Here is a 27,723-nt window from a genome sequence, read left to right on the forward strand (position 1 = left end):
TGTAGGCTTTCGGGTGGACATCGGGTCAGAAGAGTGCCATCCTGTCATTAGTATGCCGATTATATTAACATGTAAATCACTCTCTTCTCTCCCCCCAAAGGTTAAACTAAAACCACTAACACTGAAAAAACTGTCAGCCTGAACAAAACTTTTAATAAAAAAGCAATGACACATGAAAAAAACTGAAAATAGTCACAGATAAACACACCAGAATGCATTACAAAAATATTTGTTTCAGTGGCAGTAAAATGTTTTCCAATAGAACTGTTTTAATGTCAGCGTTTCCTTAAAGGTCTCCTATTATACTATTTTTAGGCATATATTATAGGTCTCAGATATAAAAAAAAAACATGTCTCTGAAGTGTTTTTCTCAAAATACCAAACAGATCACCCATTCTATCCATGCCTCATACCCCTCTATTTCAGCCCTGTTAGAGAAGTGCTGATTCTGGTTAGCTTTAAAAGCTCATGCAGGAGAATTCTACCCAGATTCTCAGCTATACGCTGTCGTGATTAAACGCCATATTATGTTCCAAACCACATCAAGGATTATTTCTGAAACAGTATGGAGCTCAAATGCTTTTTCTCTTGCGGGTTTACCACAAGGTGAGTACCTTTTTATATCCTGCTTTTTTACACATACTCTCTGCAGTACAGCTTAGCTCTGAGTATTAGCGATGCTTGCTAATGTAAACACAGACCATATTACTTCCAAAGCACGTTGCACATTGTTTCTGATACACCAATGTTTCTGATAGGGCTGTGGGTGTAAAGCCAGCCCACATTTCCGATATGTCGTCATGACCGCATCAAATCTGGATCAGCTCCGTTGAACCCCCGTTTTTAGAGAAGTGGGTAAGGAGGAAAAGAGAGATGGTTGTATTTTCGGACACTTTGTGAGTCTCCTGCAGTGACGTGCGGTGAGGTTCGTGGCTGGTGAGGCACTGACTCTTTCAGAGTCAGATTTACAAATATTATATTTTGACCTTAATCGAAATATTCGGTTATTTTCAAAAGCTCTTTTAGTCTGATGCTTCGATTCATTTTAAACAGACCGTTCAACAAAAGGATACCCAAAATCTAAATATTGGATTCTTCTTTCTTAGTAAGATCCCATGTTCATTACAATTGTGGTCTTACCTTGACTTGAAGATGAAGTCCATGCTATCCTTCTGGACAACAATCTCTATTACTTTTTTGTAAAAGTCCTCCTTATCTCCCTCTAGTTTCAAAACTAAAGTCTAGTTTGTTGTTTGCGTCTACCGTCTCTGCGTAGAATAACAGTAGCAACAAGAACCTGTGGGCTCACGTGCGCCCCCTTCAGTGCGGCAGAGGTTATGGCTGCCTCCCCTGGTGCTTTTTCATTGCCGTTGTATGATGAGACCAGCGAGCCTAAATATCATATATACGTGAAATAAGTTATTTAGAGACTATGGATGGCGAGGATAAATGTAATAAAGGGATCTACAAACATTACATTGGTGACATACAGTGAGATGGTAACAGGCATGCGCTTAGGGCCCGCTTTCCAGCCAGTTTCTGTGGGGTGACGCATTCTGAGGTGAGGCGGAGCTCATCTGTGCCTCACCTCACCCCACAGTAAGCAAATGAGCCTGGCTTGAGCGCGCTCACAAAATAAGTGCCCGCGCTCCAGCCAGTTACTGTGGGCTTACGTGAGGCAGAGCTCGTCCCTGCCTCACTCCCATGTAGTTGTAGCGGAGCTCGGCCAATTTGCTGATTTTGACTATAAAAAGCGATTTGAATCATACAGAAATCACACTTACAACACAGATCAGTGGAGACATTTTATTATTATTACTATTTAGTTTTTCTTTAGTTGTTTTTCTGTTACATTGGAGTATGACAGGTGAGGCTCTGCCTCCCCTGCCTCCCCTAACTGCAGGTCGCTGGTCTCCTGACACATCGGGGACACATATTTATGTATAAAAGACATCATAATGTGCATTTTGCATGATAGGGGACCTCAGTCAAGTCAATCATTTGCCAAATTTCACGTTGGATGCCAAAGTTTACTGTCACTTTCCAAGCTCCATATAAATATATCCAGTAGTGTGTTATATCATCAAGAAATATTACAATATTGTAGTATTTTTACACAGAAGAGATTTAATTCCACATTTCATTATTGCTGCTAATCATATAATAGCAGTATCATTAGTGCCAATCGACTGGAATCTGGCTGATTTCATTTTCAAGTGAAGAGGTGCACAATGTCTCGCCTCTGTGTGATAAAAAATAGCCGGGGAGCAGCTGTTCTGAAATCCCTCACTGCATGTGGGAGTGTTTTAAAAGTAGCCTGTGCTGTATTTGAGGCGAAGATGTGCCCTCACAATGGTGACTCAGGTGCTGTTATTAACAAAGGAATTTTTTCATTTTCATAATCTAAAAAATAGTACTGTTCACTTTGTCAATTGTTTAACAAAAAGGAGTTTTATTTACATTCTTTTAAACATGTGAGGTGGAAACAAGCCGTGAATACAACATCTGACACATTGATCACTTTTTTTGCAATTAATTATCTTAATTATAAAGGCAGCCATAATTATTTATTTCTGAATGCAGCTCATTTCCCAAAGGATTTTATTCATATTTTATTTACATTCTATTTATTTGATAATGTTTCAGCCTTGAACAGCTTCTCTTTTTAAATGAGATGCTATGGTGTATTGTGCTGTTATAGAAATGTCTTATAACGTTTTCTATCCAGTGTTTTTTAATGAACCTATTTTAATAGCAGTGTGCATGCTAACTAAACATGCATTTCTGCAAAACCAAAACCTAAGAATAATGTTTTTTTTTATTCTATTTTCAATCAAACTCTGAGGTGATTTGTGTTTGACTCCAGTCATTCCTCTGTATAGCCTCCAGCTAACACTGTCACGCAATCATGAGGTCAACACTAGAATGCTCATTAGCACCAAAACATGTTTTCCTATGATTTCGAGCCAAAGCAACAACTAAGGTACTGTTGAACACTATTTTGGTTTTGAAATGCTAAATGGGTCTGTCTTCTGCGAGCAAGAAGTTTGGTGTGCAAGTTGTTTTTAAGCCAGATCTCCGGGATCATTACAATCAGTGACTCCTTTCATTTTATCCCATTGTTTTCCTATTGTCATTTGATTTCCTTATTACAAATATATATTTTTTTTAAATGTACAGTATATTTAAAAAAATAAACAAATATATAAATGGAAGATAGATACCCTGAATAATATGATTTTGATATGTTCTGGTACAACAATATGTCGATGTTTGCTGTGTACAACCCTGCTTTTCTCAGCACCAGCATGACTCAAGTGTACTGAAGTGATCTGTCCTCAACATCCTTTGCTGTCAGACTTCACACTCATCTGTCAAACAGCAGGAAGTAAAGGTTTGTGTTTTAAAGAAGAGATGAAGCGGTCCCATCTGTTCCCGACTTGAATCTCAGTTTGTCGCAGTCGGGCGTGACATTACTGAGAGCCGTTTAATTGGGAGAGTACAATCAACATGTTTACCGGTTTGTTCTTGGTCAACAAAGAGATATGCTCCAGGGCGATTAATCAAACTTAAATCAAGCATTACACGGTCAGCCTTAGTCACAAAGGACAATGCTGTGCAGAGATGACTCATTGGGCTGTCAGCTCATCAGAAAACATGAAAATACTACACCAGATAGATCACCCTCTCAGTGCATTCGCCTGCACAACAATCATCGCTGTGGCCTCTTGGCTGGCCACACTCACAGCGCAGGAACAATCGGACATCAAAGCAACTCATAGGTATATCCAACTGAATCTGTTCCCAGTCCCAATGTCCACTACAGGGCGAGAAAACCTATCCAATCTCCCAGGCGTAATGGAGGTTGGGACCCTGGGATTGCTGATGGCTAACATAAGCAAGGGGGCAAGAAAGAGAAGATTATTCCACTTTTTCCTCATGGAGGGAACACTATCAAGTCGGCTGGATCCTGGAAGCTGGACCTGCTCCCAAATCAGGAAAAGGCTCAAAATCCTTGATTGATTTCAACAAAGCAAGAGAAAGAGCGAGCAATAAGATTGATTGATGAATGGATCAAAGGAAACAAGAGTTCCAAGAGAAGAAGAGTTTCCATCAAGTGATTGTTCAATGGCACGCACATGGACTCAACAAGAAAACTGGAGTTGTGAGCTTTGAGGAAGCATTAATCCTGTTCTCTTGTGCGCTCATTTTTCATTTAGACACATGTTAGGAACTATCTCACTCAGCAAATTATTTTCAATCAGCACTGTCATAAATCAAGTTCAACAAGAATTGGAATGTTTTACAGTTTGATTTCATGAGTGAAACATACAGTACTTAAAACAAACTCTTCAGAAAAAGTTTCAAGGAAGATAAAAGGTTACTCTGAGTGACTTTGTATTCTGCCCCAATCATGCATCCCCTTGCTGTTTTCAAGCCAAGTTTACAGTGCATCGATAACAGCACTGCTGAGGTGATTAATGCTTTGTTCTTCATTGCATAATGATGATCAGTATTTACTTTCTAAGCAGCTCCAGTGCAAAGCCTCAGCCTTCATAACTCACACTCAAGGTTGACTGGGAATATAAATTGTAAATCTATCAAGTCCCCAACGGAAATTTTTGAGACAATGATTGCTGCGGCGTGGGCTTTAAATGGTATCAACTGGAGGTCGACGGTTAGATAGATATACATTAAATTATTTTCTTGGCTGTCAGCAACAGCAGGCAGATGCTGTGGCTGCAGCTGAAAAGAAAGTGCAGGTTTCAGTTAGCGTTGGATGTGAACTGGCTGGATGCCAGAAGCTGCAGCTGACTTGTGATGGCTGCAGGTTTGGGCTGAGTGCCGGAGGCTGTAGGTGAAGACTGATGGACATGACTATCAAATAGATTCTAGGCAAGGGCTGTGTCTGTCCCAGGGATTCGTAGTAAAGAGAGGGGGCTAAGGCTGGAATTTCTGAAATAAGGCTGCAGGAAACCGAGGTGTAGGTAGTAACACAGCGATGAGATTCATTTGAATATAATGTTTGTTTCCCCATTTCAATGCTGCATCTGAAATTAAAGGCCCAAAATAAATCTTTAAAAAAAAGAAAGAAAACAGAAAGCAAATATCACTGCAGATGAGAGTCGGTGTTGGAGCTTTCTCTCCACAGTGGAAGTGAATTAACTACTATCAAAACATCTAGAACGTTTATTATAATTATAAATGTCACAACAAGTGTTTTAGGTGGCTAGTAGTACATTTTTGTTTAAATGGCCAATTAACAACTTATTTTCCAAAAATATATAGAAAAAATGACATTTTCAGGTAGTCTTAATGGTTTATAAAAGGATGTGCTAATGTCATGTCCAAAGGTTGATGTACTGTCATACACATGACAGTTATTTTAACCCAAACTACGATCTTTTTCCAAACCTAAGCAAGAGGACCTATTCTGTTCATGTTAAGGTTTCATATTTGAAAAACTCCCTCCAGAGGGAACAGAGGGATTTTAGCCTTTGCAGACCATTTACATGCACACAAACCTATAGAACACACTACAGGACAGGGATAACCCCAAAAAGAAAAAATAGGGCCTCTTTAAAGGGGACCTATTATGCAAAATGCACTTTTTGATGTCTGTTATACATAAATATGTGTCCCCGGTGTGTCAGGGAACTCACAAAGTGTCAGAAAACAAAACCCTCTCCCTTTTCCTCCGTACCCGGAGCTGATCCAGATTTGCTGCCGATATGAAATAGTATCAGAAATGTGGGCTGGCTTTACACCCACGGCCCTATCAGAAACATCGCTATCAGAATCAATGCCCGACTGTTTTGGACGTAATATGGTCTTTGGTTGCAGTCGAATTGTCCAAAAATCAGCTCCTATCGTCTTTTCCTATCCACTATTCCTTGACCTCTGTGTGAAACGTCACAGGGTTAAGGAATAGTGGATAGGAGAATTCAAAAAGAATGGATGATCTGTTTGGTATTTTGAGCAAAACACTTCATAGACATGTTTTTTATATATTTTTATATCTGAGACCTATGCTATTGTCTAAAAATAGCATGATAGGTGACCTTTAAATCCCCCGTTGTACAATGTTTACCTTGTGTTTAAATTTGTTTTGTAATATTACGTTGAAAGTGCAACCATTAGGAAACCCTCCTGTGGGTGATGTTAGAGGGTAGGAGTGAAAGGTCCATTAGTTGCATTTGTTGGATATTGAGGCTGAATGTGGAGGTTCAGATGGGGCTGGTTGGCCTTAGGGTTGTGTGTCATTTATATTGCCTTGTGTTTCTTCTATATCTTCTCTTAATGCCTATATGTGTTGTGTAAAGAATTGTTTTGTTGTTGAAAGGTGCCTACAGTCAAAGGCTGAGGTTGCAATTTAGAGGAAGTGACTGCAGGTAGAAGCGGATGACAGCCGAGTGCCATTCCAGTTTCTAAATGCAGCAGTTCAGCACATTTGCTGAAGTTGATGAATGATTCTCGCAACTGGTTGAATGCACTTATTGGAAGTTGCTGTGGATAAATGCGTCAGCTAAAAGAGCGTAATGTAATATTGTTATATACATGATGACTTTGCTTTTGCATTGTCGAATATTTAAGAGAAATACAGAAGCACTGAAATGCACTTTTTTTTCAAACCTCAACTGTTTCTGACAAACGCACTCTTATTAAGACCTACCTAACAGCTTTGTCAATAATTGTCTATGAGAGATATGTAAATCACCCCTGTGTTCATGCAATTCCTTTTTAATCGCCAGCAGCTTCTCCTGACAAGATAATCGATAGCCACTTACACAGGTACCTATTCATTCATGACCGTGTAGGCACCATGGAGCACACATCCTGCAGACATGTCTCCATTTAGCCTTGATCAATGAGTTCATTCACGACACCCAGTCAATTGAATGAATGTAGGTGTCTGCTTTGTGTGTCTTCCCTGCAGCAAAATGAATGTGCATGAGCAGGGTAGGAAAGGGAGGTTTTACTTTGGCAAAATATGTTTTTAAGTTATAGACTCCCTTCCTTCACTTACTGTAAGGTTTTGTTGTTACCAATTCAACCCTGTTTCTGAACAATGCTGTTCCCGTGCAACTAAACTGCATTAGGTTTCGAGGAGAACGTATTTTCCCAATAACATCAGGTTAACGTTTAACATTGACAAAAAACAAAAACATCACGGTTTGGGTTTGAATAAGTACGTTTGAAAAGTGATTTTGAATATGTGACTTTATAATGATAATAAACATTCAGATAAGCTTACTTTTTGTTTCACATGGGACACCTGTAAGCCCTGTGTTTGTGTGGCCCATAAAACACATCCCCCTCACATGGACTTTGCATGGACAGGGACTTTTTGCTGCATGTCATCTTTTCTGTCTCCCCCGTTAAACTCCTTCACTTAAAAAAGGCACTGGTTGCCCCCAAAAAAAGAAATCAGAAGTCTATGAGCTGCTTGTTTTTTGCAACAGTCATATGCAAAACTTTACAATCAAATGCACACATTACCGTTTCACAGGTATGACTTTAAGTAAAAAAAAAATGCAATGTTACCTTGAAGTTGTTCACATCTGCATGGCAATATAGAATATCTCCTATTTTGAGCAGTAAACAAGTCAATGTTAACGGAACTACTGTACACATGACGGCCTGATGCTGACTTCCTGTTGGAGGGTTTAAAAATTCCTACTCCCTACTAGTTGGTTTGGAACGGGACTGAATGTGGTGGACGCTCCACGCCAACATGCTGGAAGTGGGTAGAGGGAGGGTGTAGGTCTGTTTGGAATAGAGCCATAGAGAACGCATTTGTGAATCCTGTTTCGTTGTATACTTACGTCATTTTTAGGAGACCCAGCTGACAAATTATAATGGGTAACAACTCTGATTCCACTGAACAATAATTCTAACTGAATAGAAAACACGCATGGAAGAGAGAAACCAACAGACAGGCAGTGGGGGAGGAGAGGAGGACTGATTGATCTTGACCTTGTCTTTTGAAGTGATCACTTCAATAATGGTGATGTCACTTCTTATTTGACAAGGCACAGGCTGGAAGGATTTGTGACACTTCAGACTCGGCTCTTGTCACAGATGTAGAAAAAGCAATTTTGACACACACACACACACACACACACACACACACACACACACACACACACATACACACACACACACACCACACACACACACACACACACACACACACACACACACACACACACACACACACACACACACAGAGGCCAGTGACGAGGCCAGCGCTCAGGCTTTGTCCCTGGGAGAAGACTGGAGCCACGTGTTCACACTCATTATCTCAACAAGGCCGCAATAGCAGTGTGAGGAGCACTTCCCATGACGATGAAAAGCTGCTGCTACTCCTCGCCCTCCCAAACACACAGAGAGGAGGAGGTGGGCGGTGTGGAGAGGGGACAGAGATCAGAACAGACCACTTCACATGACTCAGGTGGGTTTTTGGTTTGTGAAAGGGCAGCCGGTGTTGAATCATCTTCTGATCAGATTGAATGTAACAACGCTCTGCTGCTGGAGGAAACAGCTGTATGACCGGTGAAAGACAGAGGCCTCTTAGATATGACTGTAAAAAAAAGCACCGGTGTATTTAACGAAATGGTCTTTTGTTGATTTGAGATGTCACATTTTGATAATCAACCCAGTCTCATGGTAGTTCGTGAAATGGCCACGTCATTTAATCTATTGATTGTGTTCATGTACACAAATCACAAAGAACACATTTTAAAAGAATGTATTTCATTTGCAAGTATCTTTTGTGCCTGCACCACGTCTTTTTGTCAGGTAGAGAGTCGAGGCTCAGTCTGGCTTTTCCTCATTTGTTTTCAACTATAACGGCTACTTTACTTTACATTTAGTCACAATTTTGTCATGTATTGGGTTGGAGCAGTAGGTACCAAACCAAAGCAGCTGCAAATTATTTATAAATAAGGGCATTTTCTAGAAGACGTGGGTTTTTGTACCTGCAGACAGCAGCTTGTGGCTTTACTGTATCTGCACACACCAAGCATCAGCTCACTTACACTAACTCAACCTTATTAGCCTCTATTCAATCATTCCATCCACTTATTTCAATTTGAAACTGCTACAGTGAGTTATGGACAATATCACAGAAGGGAGAATTATGATTCCAATATGATATGAAAAGGTACACGAAGGCAGTGTCTCAGGCTGATGTGGAGGAGCTGCTTCTGAAATTCAGATTAAAATGGCTCAGATGTCGTCACTCAAGGTCTTAAATGCTCACACATGCAGAAAATATCACCAAACAGAGAGACATCATGCTGCACTCAAGTGTAAAATGTAAGAAACTTGAATTATAATTGGTACGTAAACTGTCTAAAAGGATTTTTGTAAAACACAACCCTTTGAGGTGTGATTCAAGTGCAAGCAACAGCAGCTGGAGATCTATTTTTATTAGTACTGAGATTTACACAACATTGTGGTTATAAAGCGGTGGGTTTGTGACGCCAAAGGAAATGACACTGGCACTCATCAAGAAACCCTTTGCATCTGTATTATTGATGTGCAGTTCATCGCTGTTGTTGCATATGAATAAACTGTGCGGTACAACACTAAGATCTCTAAGCTTTGCCTCAACATTATGAATAATGTAGACCTTTGAGGAGAAAATGAAACCAAAGTAAATGTTAATGATGGTTACATTGTGCTTTAATGAACTGCGTGGATAATGTATATACATATATAATAATAATAATACATGTGCTCTACACAGTACAGGTTAGCTCTGAGTGTTAGCGAGGCTTGCTAATGTAAACAAAGACAAGATTACGTCCAAAACACGTCAGGCATTGTTTCTGATAGCAACTTTCTGTGGGTCCGCTGCCGATTTGACGTCAGATCGGCAGCAAATCTGTAACCGCTCGTTGTACCCCCGTTTTTAAAAGATTTGGGTACGGAGGAAAAGAGAAAGGGTTTTATTTTCTGACGCTGCGTGAGTTCCCCGACACATATTTATGTATAAAAGACATCAAAAAGTGCATTTTGCATGATAGGCCCCCTTTAACACATATACAACCCTGTAAACATGGACAGCTGTAACACAACATTACCAATTATCAAAACTATAGCGAGTAGCAACTTTGCTAACATATCTATGGCAACAAGGAGGCTGTGGCTCAGTGGGTAGTGTGCTGGACTTCTAATCAGGGGATAGCAAGTTCAAGTCCCACTTCAGTCAGCATGTCGTTGTGTACCTGGGCAAGACACTTCACCCCAAATTGCTCCTGTGGGGATTGTCCACAGTACTGAATGTATGTAAGTCGCTTTGGATAAAGCGTCTAACAAGTAACATGTAATGTAAAGTAACAACACAACACATAGCAAGCCAGCTAACATTACTAACTGAGTTTGGTATCACGCCCGGCCAGTGGTGACTGGTCATTAGGGACAGGTATGATTCAAATAATAATTCCAAAAATATGCAAATAAATGCAAAGAAATACATCTTAAAATATATTTTAAGATCATGTTTAATCATCTGATTCGTCTGTACATTGCTGTTTTAATCTGTGTTCTTCTACTTAGTGTCTACAGTGTGCCTATTGAGCCGTTTTGAGCGACGTGGGTCAAGCCCTGATCTAGCCCCTCTCTCTCACTGTCTAAGACTCTAAGTGAATGGGTGCTGCTACACTGCGCATGCTCAGAGTATTTTTCTATTCAATGTGTGCGGCAAATAAATAATCACCATAGGGGCACTGTGCTGACATACCTACCAAACGTCATCTCATAATTCAGAGAGCTGATTGGCTGTAAGTACGTGTGCCGCGAAAATAGTAGTTGTTTGTGAAGAGGAGACGAGAGAGAGCAGCGTATAGCGATTCAAATCAGTAAAACGGAAAGAAATGAATGAAGTTGACCATCTACTGCAGCTTTGGGAAGTTCATTTTATGTCATATCTTTTGTTGATCTTCTGTGTTTTGCCTATAGGCTATTGCTCTGCTGGATTGATTGATATTGTGACCTCGGTGATGAGTGTCTGTGTTTTCCTTATACCCCCCCCCTCTCTCTCGGGACCATGGATAGCCTACAGCTATTTCCTTACGTGTTTTAAAAAAGCACCAGAAGCTTATATATACACATTTAAGTTGTTCGTGCCCCACCACTTTTGTACATATAAAAACGCCACTGCGCCCGGCTCAGGTTCGAGCAAGGCGACGGCACCACTTGCCACCAGCACTCGTATCTAGTAATATAAACACCAGGGCTCCGCGCGGATCTATAAAAAGGAAGGACATGAAGGAGAATTCACAAGGACTTAGAAAAATGCAATGCAGCTAAGAGAATCGAGCTGCACTTACACTAGCCGATGTAATTGTGATGGGACAGAGGATAATAATGACCTTGGTCTGCTGTGGTGAAATAAAAAGGTTCCCTAGAAGGACTAGTTCACTACTTAGTACACTACTACTTTCAAAACATACAGTTTAAACATTTAAGCTTGTTATTGTATGAGATAGAAAAATGCTTAATAAGCACCGGTAACTTATAGTTTCGGAGTTTGTCATTGATGAGAAATGGTTGTTTTTGTGACCAACCGAATACCTGGCTTTAAATGCTGGTGCTAATCATTGAGGGAGAGCATTATATCCTATCCTTTCGTAAATAATAGTCCAGTGTATCCTTTGCTGAGGATATAAACTTAACACAAAAAAAACTGTTTGGCATTGGCAGAGGAGATTTGTCAAATCTTCCATGGGTGCAACCCACATACTCAGCTCTGCTGCTCATCCCAATGCATGTTCCTCACAAATGTGGCACCATTGGAAAGGTAAGAAAACAGGCTTTCCAAAGGTATAAGATGTATTGCCAAGAAGCATTGTTACAACAAAGAAATCATCTACCAAACACACATTTCCTTACTTGTTGTGTTAAGTTTAGTAAAGGAAGCATTTCACTTTTTTCCTTAGCATTGACAGAAAATGTAAAAGCTCTTATCATGGCTTCCACTCAGGTATTTCCAGGTCATTTTGCTCTGTTTGGAACTTTCCGGAAACAAAAAAGACTATTCAACTCAAGCCCAGCACTTTCCCTGTCCTCCTGGCGGACTGAGCTAACAGCTAACTAGCTTATGGTAGCTGCTCCGAGCAGCAGTTGGTGTTACTGTAGCAACAGGTAAAACTGTCCCTTGGGAAACTCCAGCCAAAATAAAAGGAGGGAAAACCATAAAACATTTTCTGTCTTAAAATGTGATCCAGTTTCAGCAAAATCACGCAATTCTCCTGTGGGATAAATATAATAGAATACAAAAGCAGAATGTTATATTTTACAAGGACGCCTTGGTCACTTGATGTAATTAAGAGAGGGTGTGCAGAGAGCTCACTCTCCCTATTACTCTCTTCCACTCCAGACCCTCCTGCTTTACAGGGCTCCATCTTCACAGCGTTATTGAGTCCTAAAACGCACCTGCTCCCACAGAGCGGCGGCCGCGCTCTGCCACTAAACGATAAGTGCTTAGGCTTGTCTTTAAGCCCGCGAGCACTGAGGGAACTGTTGCTCCATTATGGCAATGTATAACATTTTAAGAAGGCTTAATGTTTATTTTTGTCCCTGATGATGCAGTTGTCTCACAAAATGGCTCAGATTTATGAATGTGTGTGTGTATTTTGGAGCTACAAATAATCAGGACAAACTGTGACATGTTCATAGGCAGAAAAAAAGTAACCTTTGTTACCCTAAGGGAACAGACTCTCTCTCAGAGGATGTAGCTTAAAAACAGGATGATCTTAACATTACATTATACTTCATTTAGCCAATGTTGTTATTCAATGTGACCTACAAATAGTGCAATCAACCATGAGAACATAAACTCATAACATACATAATCCTACGCATTTAGCCTTTACCAAATAGGCTAATGTGCGTCCGGTGCTTCAAATATTGAACTACTCATTATTGCGATTTTCCAAACAATTCAACAATTTGTGCAGTCCTATAAACATCTTGGTTAGGTTTATGAAGCAATTGTGGTTGAGAATAAGGACATTTGTTTGGGTACCATCTACCCCAATCTTCTAACTAAATCGAGTAGTGTAGTGATGGCATATGGCTATGCTAACCTGGAAGTAAGCAACGCAAGGGCTCCTTTGACAAAAAGCGAAATGGGATTTCCCCATTGGATTTCGGCATATTGCAGATAATAAGGTTTGTGGCCAACTCACGTATATATGATACTGATTTTGCTCAAAAAAAGACTATTCAACCCGAGCCCATCACTTTCCCTGTCCTCCTGGCAACATGGCTGACTGAGCTAACAGCTAACTAGTGGAGCAGTTACTGTGAGCAGCAGTTAGAGGTTAGCATGACCTTGATCAGGATGTCACCTGACTTCCTCCTTTGCTCATATATCATAATAACTAAAATAATCTCTACTAGTTTACAAAGACAACTCCCTACTTCTGTAAAGTCTAGGTTTCTATTTCCTTATAAACAACAACACAAATCTATCAGCCAGACATGCTGGCTCACTCCTCATCCCAGAACCATACAGCACAGGAAACCGATGAGCAACCAGAGACTAAAACATCTTATTTTCCCACACATCTTTCACACAAGCCTTCTGAAAAACATAATCATCATTTCAGGCTGAAGCTAACGACTTAACCCACTTCCTCTTTTGGACACATTTTGGCCACAAACGTGTTGAGGCGAAGGCCTAATGGGGCAAATGTTGTTTCTGGAGGGAGTCCAACAAGGCCAACACAAGCTGCTTGATGAACAGCGCTGTCGTTGCAAAGGCGCTAATGTGCAGGTTGGGAGAATTATGATGAGGTTAGCTTAGCTCCTAGTGGAACACATAATGCCACCGGTATTTGTTTATGTCACATCGGGTTTTAATGAGAGGGTAATAAGTTAGCGAATGACTCTCTTGTTTGGACATCCATAAAAAAAATGTTACAGTCTGAGAAGTTATGAGCAATTGATTATAGAGTTGAAGGTCGACGCCAAATCATTTAGTTCTGTGACTCATATACAAACATGTTGCGGGAAATATTGGCCCCTGATGAAGTGATTTACACGAGTTGAATCTACTGCTATGACTGGAGGACTCTGTGTGCATGTGTAAATGGATAAACTCCTTCAGCTCTGTCTGCTCCTTTCCATTCCTCCTCTCTTCCCATGCTGTCCCCAGTGGGAGGACATGCATAGCAGCAGCACGCTCCACAGTGCAGGCGTCCCACAGGACAGCCCCCTCCTGACTCCCCCTTCATCCACCCCTCTGTGGGGTGGTTGAAATGGAGACGTCAGTGCAGCACAAGCAGTGGAGATGCTCTGTCGAGGCTTCAGTTACCTGGCAGCACATCTTGATTCTCAGCGGTCAGAGGGGAGGGAAAGTAAACCTTGTGGAGCCTGGACAGAGCTAACCCAGAGAGCAAGATTATAGTTTTAACGCTTAAAAGTGCAGTTCCTATGAGCTGTAAAAAAACGGGATTGTGATCAAAGAAAAGCAGGGGGAAAAAAGGAGTGAATATTTCTGAGAAAAAATGCTGCTAAGACAAACCAAAGCATCGCATCATCTCTCTCAGATGCGGGATAAATAAGCAAGCAGTTTGCTGCCAGTGTGTGAAATTGTTCTTATCTATCTCTGCCATTAGAGAGTGGGTTCTATTATACAGCTTTGCATTATTCAGTGAGCCTGAGAGACTGATCATTATGGATTTCAGCCCTTTTCCATACCGGTCTCTGGAGTCCAGCTCGGCCTGCGGGCTGAGGCATGCGTATGGATGGGACCCAGCAGTCTGAACGCTGCAGTGGAAGAAGAAACGGGTCAGTTCCAGATTAGCGTGTATATTCTACCAAACATTAAAGCAGAATTTCGAAACAAAAATCTGGCTACAAAAAGTCCCACCAGAATACTTTGCTTTCAGAATGAGTCTGTAATCAAATTAAGTCAACAATATGGCTGCAACATATTCCAAAGTTCCTGGCAACAACTTGGATTGGTTGCACTTTGGAAAGCTCAGTGAAAGCTGACTGACATACAGCAGACTAAGTGGCAGGCATAGGGTGAAAATGAGAGAAAACATGGCTCAACATATGGTGCTGCAGCACTTTTTTTATGCATGGGATCAGTAGATGAATATTGAATAGATACAGTATGTGGCAGCTGCACGTCCCTAACTGTATTGGAGGTGGGGAGCAGTGCTCAGCTTGATCATTAACATTACATTCTGCACATCAAAAGCATTCAAAAACAATCCATATACACCGATTTGCTAAACAAGCATTGTATTGCTGGTGTCTGCTAAAGATAACGAATGAAGCATGACTTGTTGAGCACTAATGGTAAGTATTTCTCGTTTTTAATGGTCATGTGCTGAGATAGGGGAAAATGTGTTACATGCCTGTCCTTGGCCCTGGCAATTAGGCTCTGCCGTGAACCATTTGTTACATCCGCTGCGTCTCGCCTTCAGCCTGGCACCTTGCTGATTACAGCTAGCTGGATCGATAATTAAACAAATTAAAGCATACTGCTGGGTCCATTTTCATCCCATCTCAGCCAGCGGCAGCAGCGACATCATGCACTGCTTTAAAAAAATACTCTTGCACTGCGACAAAACAAAAAGAAAGGGTTGCTTAAATGTTTCTATTAACTCTTTCGTTGGCATCAAAACTCCGACTTGTATATATATATAAAGATTTCTGCTGAAAATAGCCAATAATGTTACTTTGAGAAAGACAATGGATCAGACGTTTACTTTCTATTTCAAATGAATGAGCTCCAAATTGTAATGCTGACTTACAGTATAACCCAAACTCTTTTGCAAAAACATACATTTTTAAAGTTTACTTTATATAGAATTACTGTATATATACTTGTGTAAATAAGTTTCCAATCTTTAATAAAAAGTTGGTCAATGTGATAAAGTTCGTAGAATTCCACAAATTATTTCTTGTCTCAGGACCCTTTACCTTTACATGATCTAAAAACCTGAAAACTGAGCATGTTAAAGTGGGAAAACATCACACATTATCTCGCAAATCGCACCTATAGATTCAAGATTCAAAGGTTTATTGTCATAACATATAAAAAAACTACGATGTAATTATGTAATGTATGAAAAACTTGGATCGCAGGTTCCTCAACAGTGCAATTTAAGACATAAACAAATATTTATAAATAACAACAATACAAATTAAAATTGTGCAAGCTCAGGTGTTTAATAAAATGTAAATGTAATTTAAATCAGAAATCAGAATCAGAATCAGAAACAGGTTTATTGCCAGGTACTGTAGGTTCACACATACTAGGAATTTGACTTGATGTCATGGTGCATACATAAAATATAAAAAACAAGAAATCTAATATAAAACACAAAATCTTTTTTACATCGTAATAAAATACAGTTAAATAGCAATAAGATAAATAAAGCAGTAGTTTGCAGGGAAATAGAATGCTATGAATGAATTTTTGCATATAAACTAAGAAATGTGAAATCAGAATATGTGCAGAAAGGAGTAGGAACATTGTGTGCATTAATGTAATGCATATAGTCTATAATGTGGCAGAGGTAAAGTATCAGCGGGGAGGCCGGGCCTTGTTTAAAGGAAACCTATCATGCTATATTTAAATGATATATTGTAGGGCCATACCTATATAAGGTATATTTATACGTTTCTGTTTTCAAAATACCAAACAGATCATGCATTTTAGCCATGCCTCATTTCGCTCTATGTGCTGTTTGCTGTCTATGGGTCTGATTCTGCTGACCACGCCCCCCTGCAGGAGAGGGGAGACGTGCTCTGATCAGCTGCTGGGCTGTCAGAAGAGGGGGAGAAAAAGAGATCTCCGTCCTCGTGTTTTATTATATAGAGTCGTTATTCATTTGTTTTAAGCTCAATAAATAACAAAGAAGACCTTTGACCGGCACTTTTCTAATTTTGTCCGGAAGATTTAAACTTTAACGGACATCTTGACCGGCGAAACAAACTGAAACTGAAACTCTGCCGCACGGTCCCCTCGTTCCTTGGAAGAGGCGGAGAGGTGGGTGTGTGTCATCTGCTGGTGGACTAACCGGAGAGAATTACAGTGCTTGCCTCGACGGGGAGGGATTGCATTGAATTAAAGCAGCGGGAGCAAACGCTTGCCTCGGGGAGGGAGAAAGAAAGCCACAGCGGAGAATAAACAGAAGGGTAACCATGGTAACCAAGTCTTCTTCGCTGCTTTTGTGGCAGACTACAGCGCCACTTACAGGCCTGGCATGTGTACTACAACGTCTCCAGCGCTTTCGAACGGCAATGGCCGTGGCTGTCTCCTCCTGATTGGTGGAGTTGGCCCAATAGCCGTAGCGCCACCGTCCTGACGTCAGGACAGTGTTCAAATCTGGATCAGTTTTTATCAGATCCGTTGCAGCCCCTTTTTTAGAGATTTGGGTATGGAGGAAAATAGAGAGGGTTGTGTTTTCTGACACTTGGTGAGTTCCCTGGAACACCGGGGACACATATTCATGTATAAAAGACGTACAAAAGTGCATTTTGCATGATAGGTCCCCTTTAAGAGGCCGGTAGCGGAGGGGAAGAAACTGTTCAGGTGGCGTGAGGTTTTGGTCCCGATGGAGCGCAGCCTCCTGCCAGAGGGGAGGGGGGCGAACAGTTCGTGTCCGGGGTGGGAGGGGTCGGCCACTATCTTCCCTGCCCGCCTCAGGGTCCTGGAGGCATGCAGGTCGTGGAGGGGTGGCAGATTGCAGATTAAAGGTGACATATTTGGCTCATTTTCAGATTCATATTTGCATTTTGGGTCTCTACTAGTACCTTTTTATGTGCTCTAATGTTCAAAGAACACACCATTTTTCTAATACGTTCTGACTGAAAAACACCCATGTTCACCATTGGTCTGAAATGCTCCGTTTTAGCGCCTGTCTCTTTAAGCGCTCTCCTGAAAAAATTGATTTATATATTTGGATATTATCAAAAATTATATACCCCTTCAACCCGCTTTATAATGCAAAAATGCATGGAAATAACGCTTTCTGTAATAATGGACCTTCGAAGAAGTAGTTTATATAGTGATTTTATTCTGTGTTACCCTTTAAATCTATTGACCCTTTGTCACAGGTGATAGGAGCAATGGAGTGCTGTTTTCTCTCATTGCTTAATTTAGCAGTCTTGACAGTCTTGAAGAAGTAAACTTATCAAGTATTCAACAAAAAGAAAGACGGTCAAAGAAACAACCTGTTGCAGAAATAGGACGTTTCTTTTCTAATATAGATTTTTGGGAAACTTTTCTCTGAGGTTTGTTATTGTGAAGAAGATTACCCTGCAAAATGGTAGAAATCCAGCTGAATTTCATGTGAAGTTCACTTTCCTTGAAGCAGTTTCCACGCAGCTGAGTCGCTCCTTCCTACGTCACGGCCATCATGGCTGATTTGTTATCCCAACATGATCTAAGGAAGAGCGTTGCCCCCCCCCCCCCCTCTCCCTTCCATCGCTGTGCATCTTATTTATTCATGTGAGAGTCGCGGTGGGAGTTACATAAGAATATTGAATATTATTTCAGCGCCTGTCTCTTGTAGTGGTGGGGTTCTTTTGTATAGTTAGCTACAAAGCATCTCTACTGCTATCACTGCTACACATTTCTTCTTCTTCTTCTTCTTCTTCTTCTTCTTCTTCTTCTTCTTCTTCTTCTTCTTCTTCTTGAAGAAGTGTATTGTTAAAAAAAAAACGCAAATAAAGTTGTTTTAAAAATCTTCTTCTTCTTCGTCTTCGTCTTCTTCTTCGACATTTAACAGCTCTATCTCAAACTGGTGAACTCAGAGGAAGATAACACACGTACAGTATGTACATCTAAAAGGGAAAAACAACGGTTTCTCAGTAGGTCATTCAAAGAAAAATACAATCGACAACGTGCTTTTGGAGTCGTAGTTTGTCCCGTTGTGCATTTTTTGGCGCGAAGATAATGCGTGGTGTCAGCGCGTGCGAGAGAAAAAGCGAGAGAAAGAGAGGGGGGGGGGGGGTTGGTGGGGGTGGGGGTACTCCTACCGTGGGACAGGCTCCTGTAGAAGATGGGAAACCGATTTATTTAAGGTGGATCGATCATTTCGTCACATGATGGTCCCTGCCACACGCTTGAATTTGATTGACTAAATACATTTATCAATCATAGCACAAAAAAAAGTGTTGTTTCATTCTTTAAAAATATATGCTGTTCTCTATATCACAAATAGCTTGTTGATTATGATTTAATAAATTAGTAACTCACTATTTCAAATACTTGTGTAACTTATTCTCAAAAAGGGGGATCAGCTTTAAGAATATTTTGCAATGTTCAGTAACAATATCAATCTTTTTATCAGGTATTTTTTGTTTGGAGTCCTTCATTACATTTTTATTGTAACCTATCATAAAGAATGGGGGAACATAATGTAGGTAATTTTATATCCAAAATCAACTTTTCTTGTATTACCTTGTGCTCCAAGATACCACAAATTGAAATTATAATCAGTGTTTTGAGCAAAGTACGACTTTTAAGAATCTAATAAACAGAAGTTACTTTTAAACGAAACCTTTTTGCGGTTACATTTGTTAAATTAGTCAAATGTACTCCACTGTCCCCAATTTAAGGAACTGTAATGCTATTTTTAAGTACATTTTGCTGACAGTTCTGTAAGCATCTTTAATTTAAGATAAGATCAGGGGTAACAGGTTCAACACTTTTTGCATATTTCTTGGTTATGAAGAGACCCTTTGGTCTAAACCGACCAAATTATTATGTATTGAACTGACATCTGTCTGATTATTACTTAAACCATTTAAAGATGATTAATTAAGACAACTTTAAACGCCTCTCCATCAATGAAAGAGCAAGATGAAGGATATAATGACGTCATATCTGTCTACATCAGGTTTATTTGCCTTCACACTTCCATTTCACTACACAGCCACAGCGTATTCTCTCTGCTACTGTAAAGTGGCTGCTGCGCAAACACTGCGGACGACCTTAAATAAGGTGCTGGACTGTGGGCAGAGCCGCCCTGCCTCTCCCTCCCTGATGCGGTGTCTACGCTGCCTTATGTCCGCTATATAAAGTGCACACAGCCGGCAGAGCTCACAGCTCCAGTGGACAGTTCCGTGGTGCTGAACTCTCTCACATACTCTCTGCAACATGACTGGAACCATGGACGGATTCACGTGGAAACTTTTTCTACTTTCTTGCCTGGTTGTTGTGCAGAGCTCGGCGCAAGACTTCGGACAGACGCAGTTTATTTGCACGTCGGTGCCCAAGGATATGGACTTGTGCGCGGCCACGATGCAGAACAGCGGGCCGGCGGAGGACCTGAAGACCACGGTCATGCAGCTGCGGGAGACCGTGCTGCAGCAGAAGGAGACCATCATGAACCAGAAGGAGACAATCAGGGAACTAACGTCCAAGTTGAGCCGCTGCGAGAGCCAGAGCCTCCCGGCGGCGGGACCCGGCGGGAGGCGGCCCGGGGTGAAGAACACGATGGGGGATGTATCCCGGGGCACCACGGACACCCTGGCCCAGCTGGGGCAGACTTTACAGACGCTCAAACAGAGACTGGAGAATCTAGAGGTGAGGAGAGGAGCGAAAAGGGAATTAGATGACCCTCCTGGTAATTAATAGGAAAATAGGGTTGAGCCTCTAATTCACTGCTGCAATATTGTTTGCTTGGAGCCACATGTGTTTTAGTGTTTAAATGACAGTCAGTGAGAAGCATTATGTAAAGTTAAGTCGCATTTTTGAGTAATTTGGCGCACATACAAACATAATCAGACTAGGAGCTTCACAAAGAGTAAAAAGGACCATCTTTGAGGGAGTTTAACAAAAGTATTCCCCGTGCCCCCTTTAACCCAGTGTGTCTCCCTGTGTCCGATGCAGCAATACAGCCGAGGGAACAACACCGCGCAGGCGAACAGCCTCAAAGACCTGCTCCAGAACAAGATAGACGATATGGAGAAGCAGGTTCTGTCCCGGGTCAACACGATAGAGGAGACCAAACCGACCGTCAGGAACGAGACCGACCAGCGGAACAGAGTGGAGTCCACGCTTACCACTCTGCACCACCGCATCACAGACCTGGAGAAAGGTGCGTTTGGATTCTCAGGGTGAACGGATGTATTGCGCGCGTACAAAGGTTTCCAAACATTGAGGAGTTCTAAACAAGATCAGGTGTCATTTAATGGTTTTAAAACAGCAAGGACGTGTGAGAAATCAGTATTACAGCACCAGTCATGTTGACGCGTTCACAGTGCCGCATCTCGCTGCGCACAGTGTGAAGGAGGAGAGGAGAGCTGCAATGCTTTGCATATCTCAGGACCTGTTAGAGCTCATGCTTCGCTGAGTTTCTGTTTCCAAAGCCCTAAACCTGAACACCCAGCTCCCCGCTGTGCAGAGGTCAGAGCCGGCTGGAAAGTTTGCCTCTCACTGGCGAGTTTTGGACGATAATTATATCGCGACTGGTACAGCGTCTCAACACTGATAGCAAATGCGCGAGAGACGGGGGAGATAGAGGCATACGACAGCAAATCATAGTCAGAAGGGTGTATCATATTTAATCCGGACTCCGGAGTATAGGTATTTTTACGATTTTGGAGGAAAAACAAAAACATTTTAGGGTTGTAGGGTCTTTCGAATCTTTCCTCAACTGACATTACTTTAATCATATAAATCCTATAATCTTAACCATGATTTCACATACGTTAAAAATATGTTCTCATTAACAAAAGTCTGCCCTCTCTGGTAGGGCTGCAATAATATGCTGTTTGGTTATATATCAAAGTAATTTCCAACTTAAATAATGGACTAATTGTTTTGAGTCATTTTCTACTTAAATATGAATATTTAATGCTTTTCTTTGCTCCTAAATACCAGTGAATACCATTTTCTGGCATTTCATAAGGCAAACAATTTATCGATAAATCAAGAAAATAATCGAACTTTTTTCTTTTCAGTATATATTGTAAACAAATGTCATATGTAATCATCTTTAAATGATTTGGCTAATTAGTTTAATATATACAAATGTGAATGGTCTGGACCAAATAGTCTCTGAGTAACTGAGAGAAAAGTAAAAAGTGTTACAACCATCCCCAGTCTCCCTATAGAAATAACATAAGGTTGGTCACGGTGGAGCTGATTTGAACTATTGCTGAACAGATTCATCATATATGGAAATGATATAGTTGCAGCCCTAATCTATAATAAATTCCTGTCATCTCATCCACAGGTAAAGAAACCAGGCCCACAGATAAGTTTCAGCTCACCTTCCCCCTGAGAACCAACTACATGTACGCCAAAGCCAAGAGGAGCCTCCCTGAGATGTACTCCTTCAGCGTGTGTCTGTGGATCAAGTCCAACGCCTCCCCCGGGGTGGGGACGCCCTTCTCCTACGCCGTGCCAGGCCAGACCAACGAGCTGGTGCTGATTGAGTGGGGGAACAACCCCATGGAGATCCTCATCAATGACAAGGTAAGGGAAAAGTGATCATAAGAGAACAACATTATTTTATACAATTCTGCAGGATGTCGTTGTCGGGGTTTTTGCATTTACTTGTATCATGTTTGTGATGGAGATCGTTTTTGGAGACTGGGGGAAAAAATGAAGATGCTGGAACACTGGAACTAATGTCCTACAACACTGGATGTTTATTTTAAAGGCTAAGGGGCAAACAATGTCACTACAAAACAGAACACAGTCATTTCTGAAATTGTCCCTGCCATGCATATTTAACTCATCCTATAGGACATATCTGCCAGTAGTCATAAAATGTCTGCACTCCAAAAGCAGAAGCAATACCCGCCCAAAGATTAAGAAGGACGTCCTTCACAATCTGGCTGATGTGACTTGGCAATGACCTAAGACCAAATGATTCCTAACATGAAAAGGACAAGTCGAATGTTTGAATATATAAATGTAGGTATATATTAATGGATATGGACAGTGCAACAATAGGAACAAGTTATAATACTTTGTGCTTCGATGACAGCTTCCCCTGTTCCAGAAATGGAAATGGGTTAAAAATAGGTGTTCATGTGAGCAACAGCGGGGATTTTTTTTCAGATGGGAAGTGATTCAGCAGGAAGAGGAGAAGGTGTGGAAGCGACAGGTTTTTCAGGCGGAGTGTGACTCTGCAACTAAAGTGTGAAAGAGACAATTGTTCACGAGAGACAAATATATGATTTTGTGTCTCTGCTGCAGGTTGCAAAGCTGCCGTTCCTCATCAACGACGGGAAATGGCATCACCTGTGCATCACGTGGACCACCCGGGACGGGATGTGGGAAGCCTTCCAGGACGGGGTGATGCGGGGAAGTGGAGAAAACCTGGCACCGTACCACCCCATCAAACCAGAGGGGGTGCTGGTCCTGGGACAAGAGCAGGTGTGAATTCATTTTCAAATCAGTGATTCTGCACAGTTATCTATTTAATTTAGGAATATTCATGAAGGAAATTAGATTGGTTGGAAATTGAAGAGGTGGCAAATTAAGGCTTTCCAATAAAATTAGTTTGTAATTTATCATCCCTGGATTGGCAAAAATAAAAGTGCTTCATGAATTTGGCCTGCAGTTTGACAAGGAAACATTTCAGATTTTACACAGAAATTAGCTTGTTGCACTGTGGAAGAAATATCCAATATAAAGAGAGCATTTGGCCAATGACACTGCTTAGATAAATCCTCAATCATCTCATGTTGTTTTATCCAAATCCACGTACATAGACCTCTATACTGTAGACATTCCTACGTGAGCAATTTGGGGTAAAAGGGTCCCTATTATACAAATATGAACCTGAAAATTAGCATAATAGGGCCCCTTTATGTATTTATTTATACCCAAGGACATGACTGCAGGGTCTGGAAATAGAACAAATGACCCCCTGATTGGTAAATCTTTCATATGTGCTCAAATGCGCATCAATATCGGGTTTTTTTTCTGGATCAAAAGTTTTTCTCCAGTTCTCCGACCAGATAACACTTGAACTGTATCTTTGATGACTAACACTTGTCTGCGTTGCTCCACAGGACACGTTGGGCGGAGGCTTTGATGCGACGCAAGCTTATGTTGGTGAACTAGCAAACCTAAATATCTGGAATAGGAAACTTTCCATCGCCGAGATCTACAACTTGGCGACCTGCAACAGCAAAGCACCGGCCGGCAACGTGTTCTCCTGGACGGAGAGCAACATCGAAATATTTGGCGGCACGACCAAATGGACCTTCGAGCCGTGCCATTCGCTCAACTGAACTGCAAGAGAGGCCTCTCTGTATTTCTGAGCTTTTGTCATTCTTGTCTTCATTTGACATTCGTTAGAGACTATTTCAGTTATATTGGTAAGCTTAAATCTGGGATTTCTATCATTCTTAGGTATTTATGTGCACTTTTCATCTTGAGGAAAAAAAATATCGTCTTGGAAGCCTCGGTGAGAAGGTTTTTGTTCCTCCTTTTTTTCTTGGGCGTTCAGTTGAAAGCACACCTAAGCTTTTTCGTTTGGCTGACTTGGACTGGCAGCTGGCAATCTGCGCCTTATGTTCGGACAATTCACAATCCAAGAGAGGAATTACATAAACCGTCCGCCCCCCCCCCCCCCCCCCCCACCCCCCCCCCCCCCCCCCCCCCCCCCCCCCCCCCCCCCCCCCCCCCCCCCCCCCCCCCCCCCCCCCCCCCCCTCTCCTACTTCCCTCCGGAAAGTGGGAGATTACGCTGTCCATCCAATTCTTGTCAGTGTTTGGCGCTGTGAAGTGATGTCTGGTGCGGTACAGCACCCTGCGAACCCCTCTCTGACCCTAACCCCCGACCCCCCTTTCTCCTTCACTGGCCCCGCCCCCTCCGGAACTTGCACTGTGACTGACTCCAGGAGAAGGAGGGTATGTTGAAGGACACTGCAAAGTCAGACTCTGGTACAAGTCAATTTGTAGTCGTTGTTCGCTTCAAGTGTTTCTGTAAGAATGTCGTTAAACTTGCCAACATTGCTACAAAGCCTGGGTGCCTTGGGCTGGTTCAAATCTTCAGCACATTCAATATGTTCTCAGTTGCAAATTCAATGTTTTATTGGTTTCTGTTTTCCTTTCTGAGCTGGGTTGAGTTTCCTGTTTCTCTGGTAAATGTAATTTGATTACAGTTTGTTATCTGACATGACGTGTTTTGGCAGGTGTTTGTACTACTCTGTATAAGGAATGTTACAGTGTGTGTATAGTAACAGCATGAATGACGAGTGCTGTGAAAGCATTGTTGAAATCTGCTTTACTATCTTCTCTGGGTCCGGGTTTTTTACTGTATTGTTATATGCTCCAAGCATGGCAAAACTGAGAGATGAAGAATTTAATTTTTGTAATAAAATTGTGATACTTAATGTCACAGTGGATTCCTGGCTTTGGTTATGTGCATGGGAACATGTGATGTAGAGCGAGTGCATGAGAGTTACAACCTTTTTAAACAAGGGGCATCTGACAGAAAGACAAGGAAGGCAGTGAAGGTCACAAAGAGGGCACTTGAGAACAGAAAGTGTGTGTGTGTGTGTGTGTGTGTGTGTGTGTGTGTGTGTGTGTGTGTGTGTGTGTGTTGTCTCTTTTTTAGCTGACTGCAGAAGATAACTCACTCACTGCTTTGTTGTTGCTGCTGTGAGATACAGTGCCTGCACTAAACACAGCGAGGCTCACAGAGGAAAAAATGCTTTGTCATAGCGGCCTTTCAATGGCCAAGTTCAAGAGCTTAACGTAAAACTGCAGCTCTTTAAGTTTGACTTTTAGTTGTTCACTCAGACCTGTTGCTGTAGCAGCAAACATTTCAATAATGAAGATACCTTATTCAAGCGTCAGAGTAAGACACATTTCTGAATCAGAATAACACGATTGGATCTTCTGCTATTAGACCTACCTTTTTTGTTTTACCATGAAACATTTCAGAAATGCTCCTCACGATGAGCTGAAGTTATCTTTGTTTTTCAACACGTATTTTCCTCATTAAGAAAAAATCTTAAATGTTAATCACGTCATGTCGTGCTGAGTAATTTCTGCTCATACACACAACATTTTGTCTTATTCCCATTCTGATTAATCTAAAGAGGTGCAACTCCTGCGTGTTCTGCTTATGAATAAATGCATTGAGCCTTGACTGAAATATTTCTGGGGAAAGATTAAGACGTAGGTCCTTGAAGGCTTTCTTTTTCATGTCTCTTTTGTCTAAAGCTTGAACAGGTAGACTTTATTTACACTTCAACTGCTTTATGTCCTCTTAAGGTGGACCTTGAAGTGGAGTTTGTTTGGTTCAAACAGGATAGTGTCACAGGGTGGGTAAGGAGGGCAGAACCCACACCGATACAAAGAAGGAGGCTGGTACTTATAACAAAAAGCGAGCTTAATTAGAATAAAGCTTGTCCAAAAAAACAAAAGGAAAACAGCAAAACAAAACGAGGAACAAACCAAAAAAGACTTGACGAACACGAGAAGCAAAAGCAGGAGGCCACACAAGAAAAATCAAGATTCAGACAGAGACAGGAAACCAGGAACTATGGCAAGCAGAACACAGCAAGGGAAAATCGACCACAAACCCACAGAGAACAAACAGGTAGACAGGCATACACTGTATACACACAGGACTAATCACACTGACACAGGTGGAGAGGGCAAAGACACAAGGGCAGCAGGCACTCAGACACAGGTGGATAGAATCAGGGCGGACAATCACAAAAAGCGGGAAAACACAGACAGGAAGTAAACAAGACAATCCCATCAGGATCATGACATGTTGAAACTACTTTGATTAACTACAACTGGCATCTCAACTTTAAGCATCTAAATCTCAACGAAAGGAGTTTTTCTTTAACTTTACATGCACAACATCCTATACAACACAGGAGAGGGAAAACCCCAGAAAGCATAATAGGGCCTCTTTAAAGATCTGAGTGCTTCTTCACCCACTGTTGTTAATCCTGCCTCATACAGACAATGGACACACAGTTCTAATCACGAGGTCTGCTTTCTACATTCAGAGTCATGTTGTGCAGTACAAATGCATTTGTGCCAAAGCAGATGGACTACAATAGATCCAGGCAGCCTTAAGCTTGATATATTTAAGACAGAAAGATCAAGCTAAAGATAAATACAACAAATTAAATATTGTATTTTACATTATATATAAAACATAAAACATGACATAGTACTATGGGTAAAAAGCAGAGACAACATGTCACTGTGTGCTGTCTGCATGAACATGTGTGACCATTAAAGAGGGTTTCATCCTCCAATTTCTCATTTCTATTTAGTTGAACATGTTGAAGGATCTTTAGCAGTGCTTGTAGGCAGCTTACCTTCTAAGCTTACTTATGGCTGGAGCTTCATATTCAGCAAACAGATAATGAGAAGTACCAATCAATATTCTAATCTAGCTCTTAAGCTCTCAAATATGCCTATTTTTCAAAATGTCAAACTTTTGTTGACCATATATTCTTGTTAAATATCAGCCATAAAACCGTAACTGTTTAAACTAAGAAAGTCACTGGAAGATGTTAAATAGCCTAACATTGGGTAAAGAGCAAACACAGCAGGTCTATTATGGACTTATGAAGGTTAACCAAATAGAAAGAAAGAGATGCAATCCCCAAACAACCACACAGTTACACACTGTCTGATTTATTTGATTCCGTTACCAAAGTAAGTGGAATCCACTGATTTATTCCTGTTGTCGTGTAATGGAGGATGTAAATCTGCCATAACAAAACAGAAGGAGAGAGC

The 27,723-nt window shown here is 41.3% G+C and overlaps 1 protein-coding gene across 1 annotated transcript; it reads left to right on the forward strand.

The window, feature by feature from the left end:
* Positions 1-19,945: 19,945 nt before the first annotated feature.
* Positions 19,946-24,578, forward strand: LOC117481009 (neuronal pentraxin-1-like). The gene is made up of 5 exons (XM_034128446.1): positions 19,946-20,569; positions 20,876-21,083; positions 22,224-22,465; positions 23,195-23,374; positions 24,016-24,578. The coding sequence occupies exons 1-5, from the start codon at positions 20,141-20,143 to the stop codon at positions 24,235-24,237; spliced, it is 1,281 nt and encodes a 426-aa protein (XP_033984337.1). The 5' UTR covers positions 19,946-20,140; the 3' UTR covers positions 24,238-24,578.
* Positions 24,579-27,723: the final 3,145 nt, after the last annotated feature.

This window comes from Trematomus bernacchii, unplaced genomic scaffold, assembly GCF_902827165.1.
Source record: "Trematomus bernacchii unplaced genomic scaffold, fTreBer1.1, whole genome shotgun sequence".
In the NCBI taxonomy this organism is placed as follows: domain Eukaryota; kingdom Metazoa; phylum Chordata; class Actinopteri; order Perciformes; family Nototheniidae; genus Trematomus; species Trematomus bernacchii.

Coding starts and splice junctions, on each gene's coding strand:
- LOC117481009 (XM_034128446.1), top strand. CDS start 20,141: ATGACTGGAACCATGGACGGATTCACGTGGAAACTTTTTCTACTTTCT. Junction 21,084..22,223: donor CATCACAGACCTGGAGAAAG/GTGCGTTTGGAT, acceptor TCTCATCCACAG/GTAAAGAAACCAGGCCCACA. Junction 22,466..23,194: donor AGATCCTCATCAATGACAAG/GTAAGGGAAAAG, acceptor TCTCTGCTGCAG/GTTGCAAAGCTGCCGTTCCT.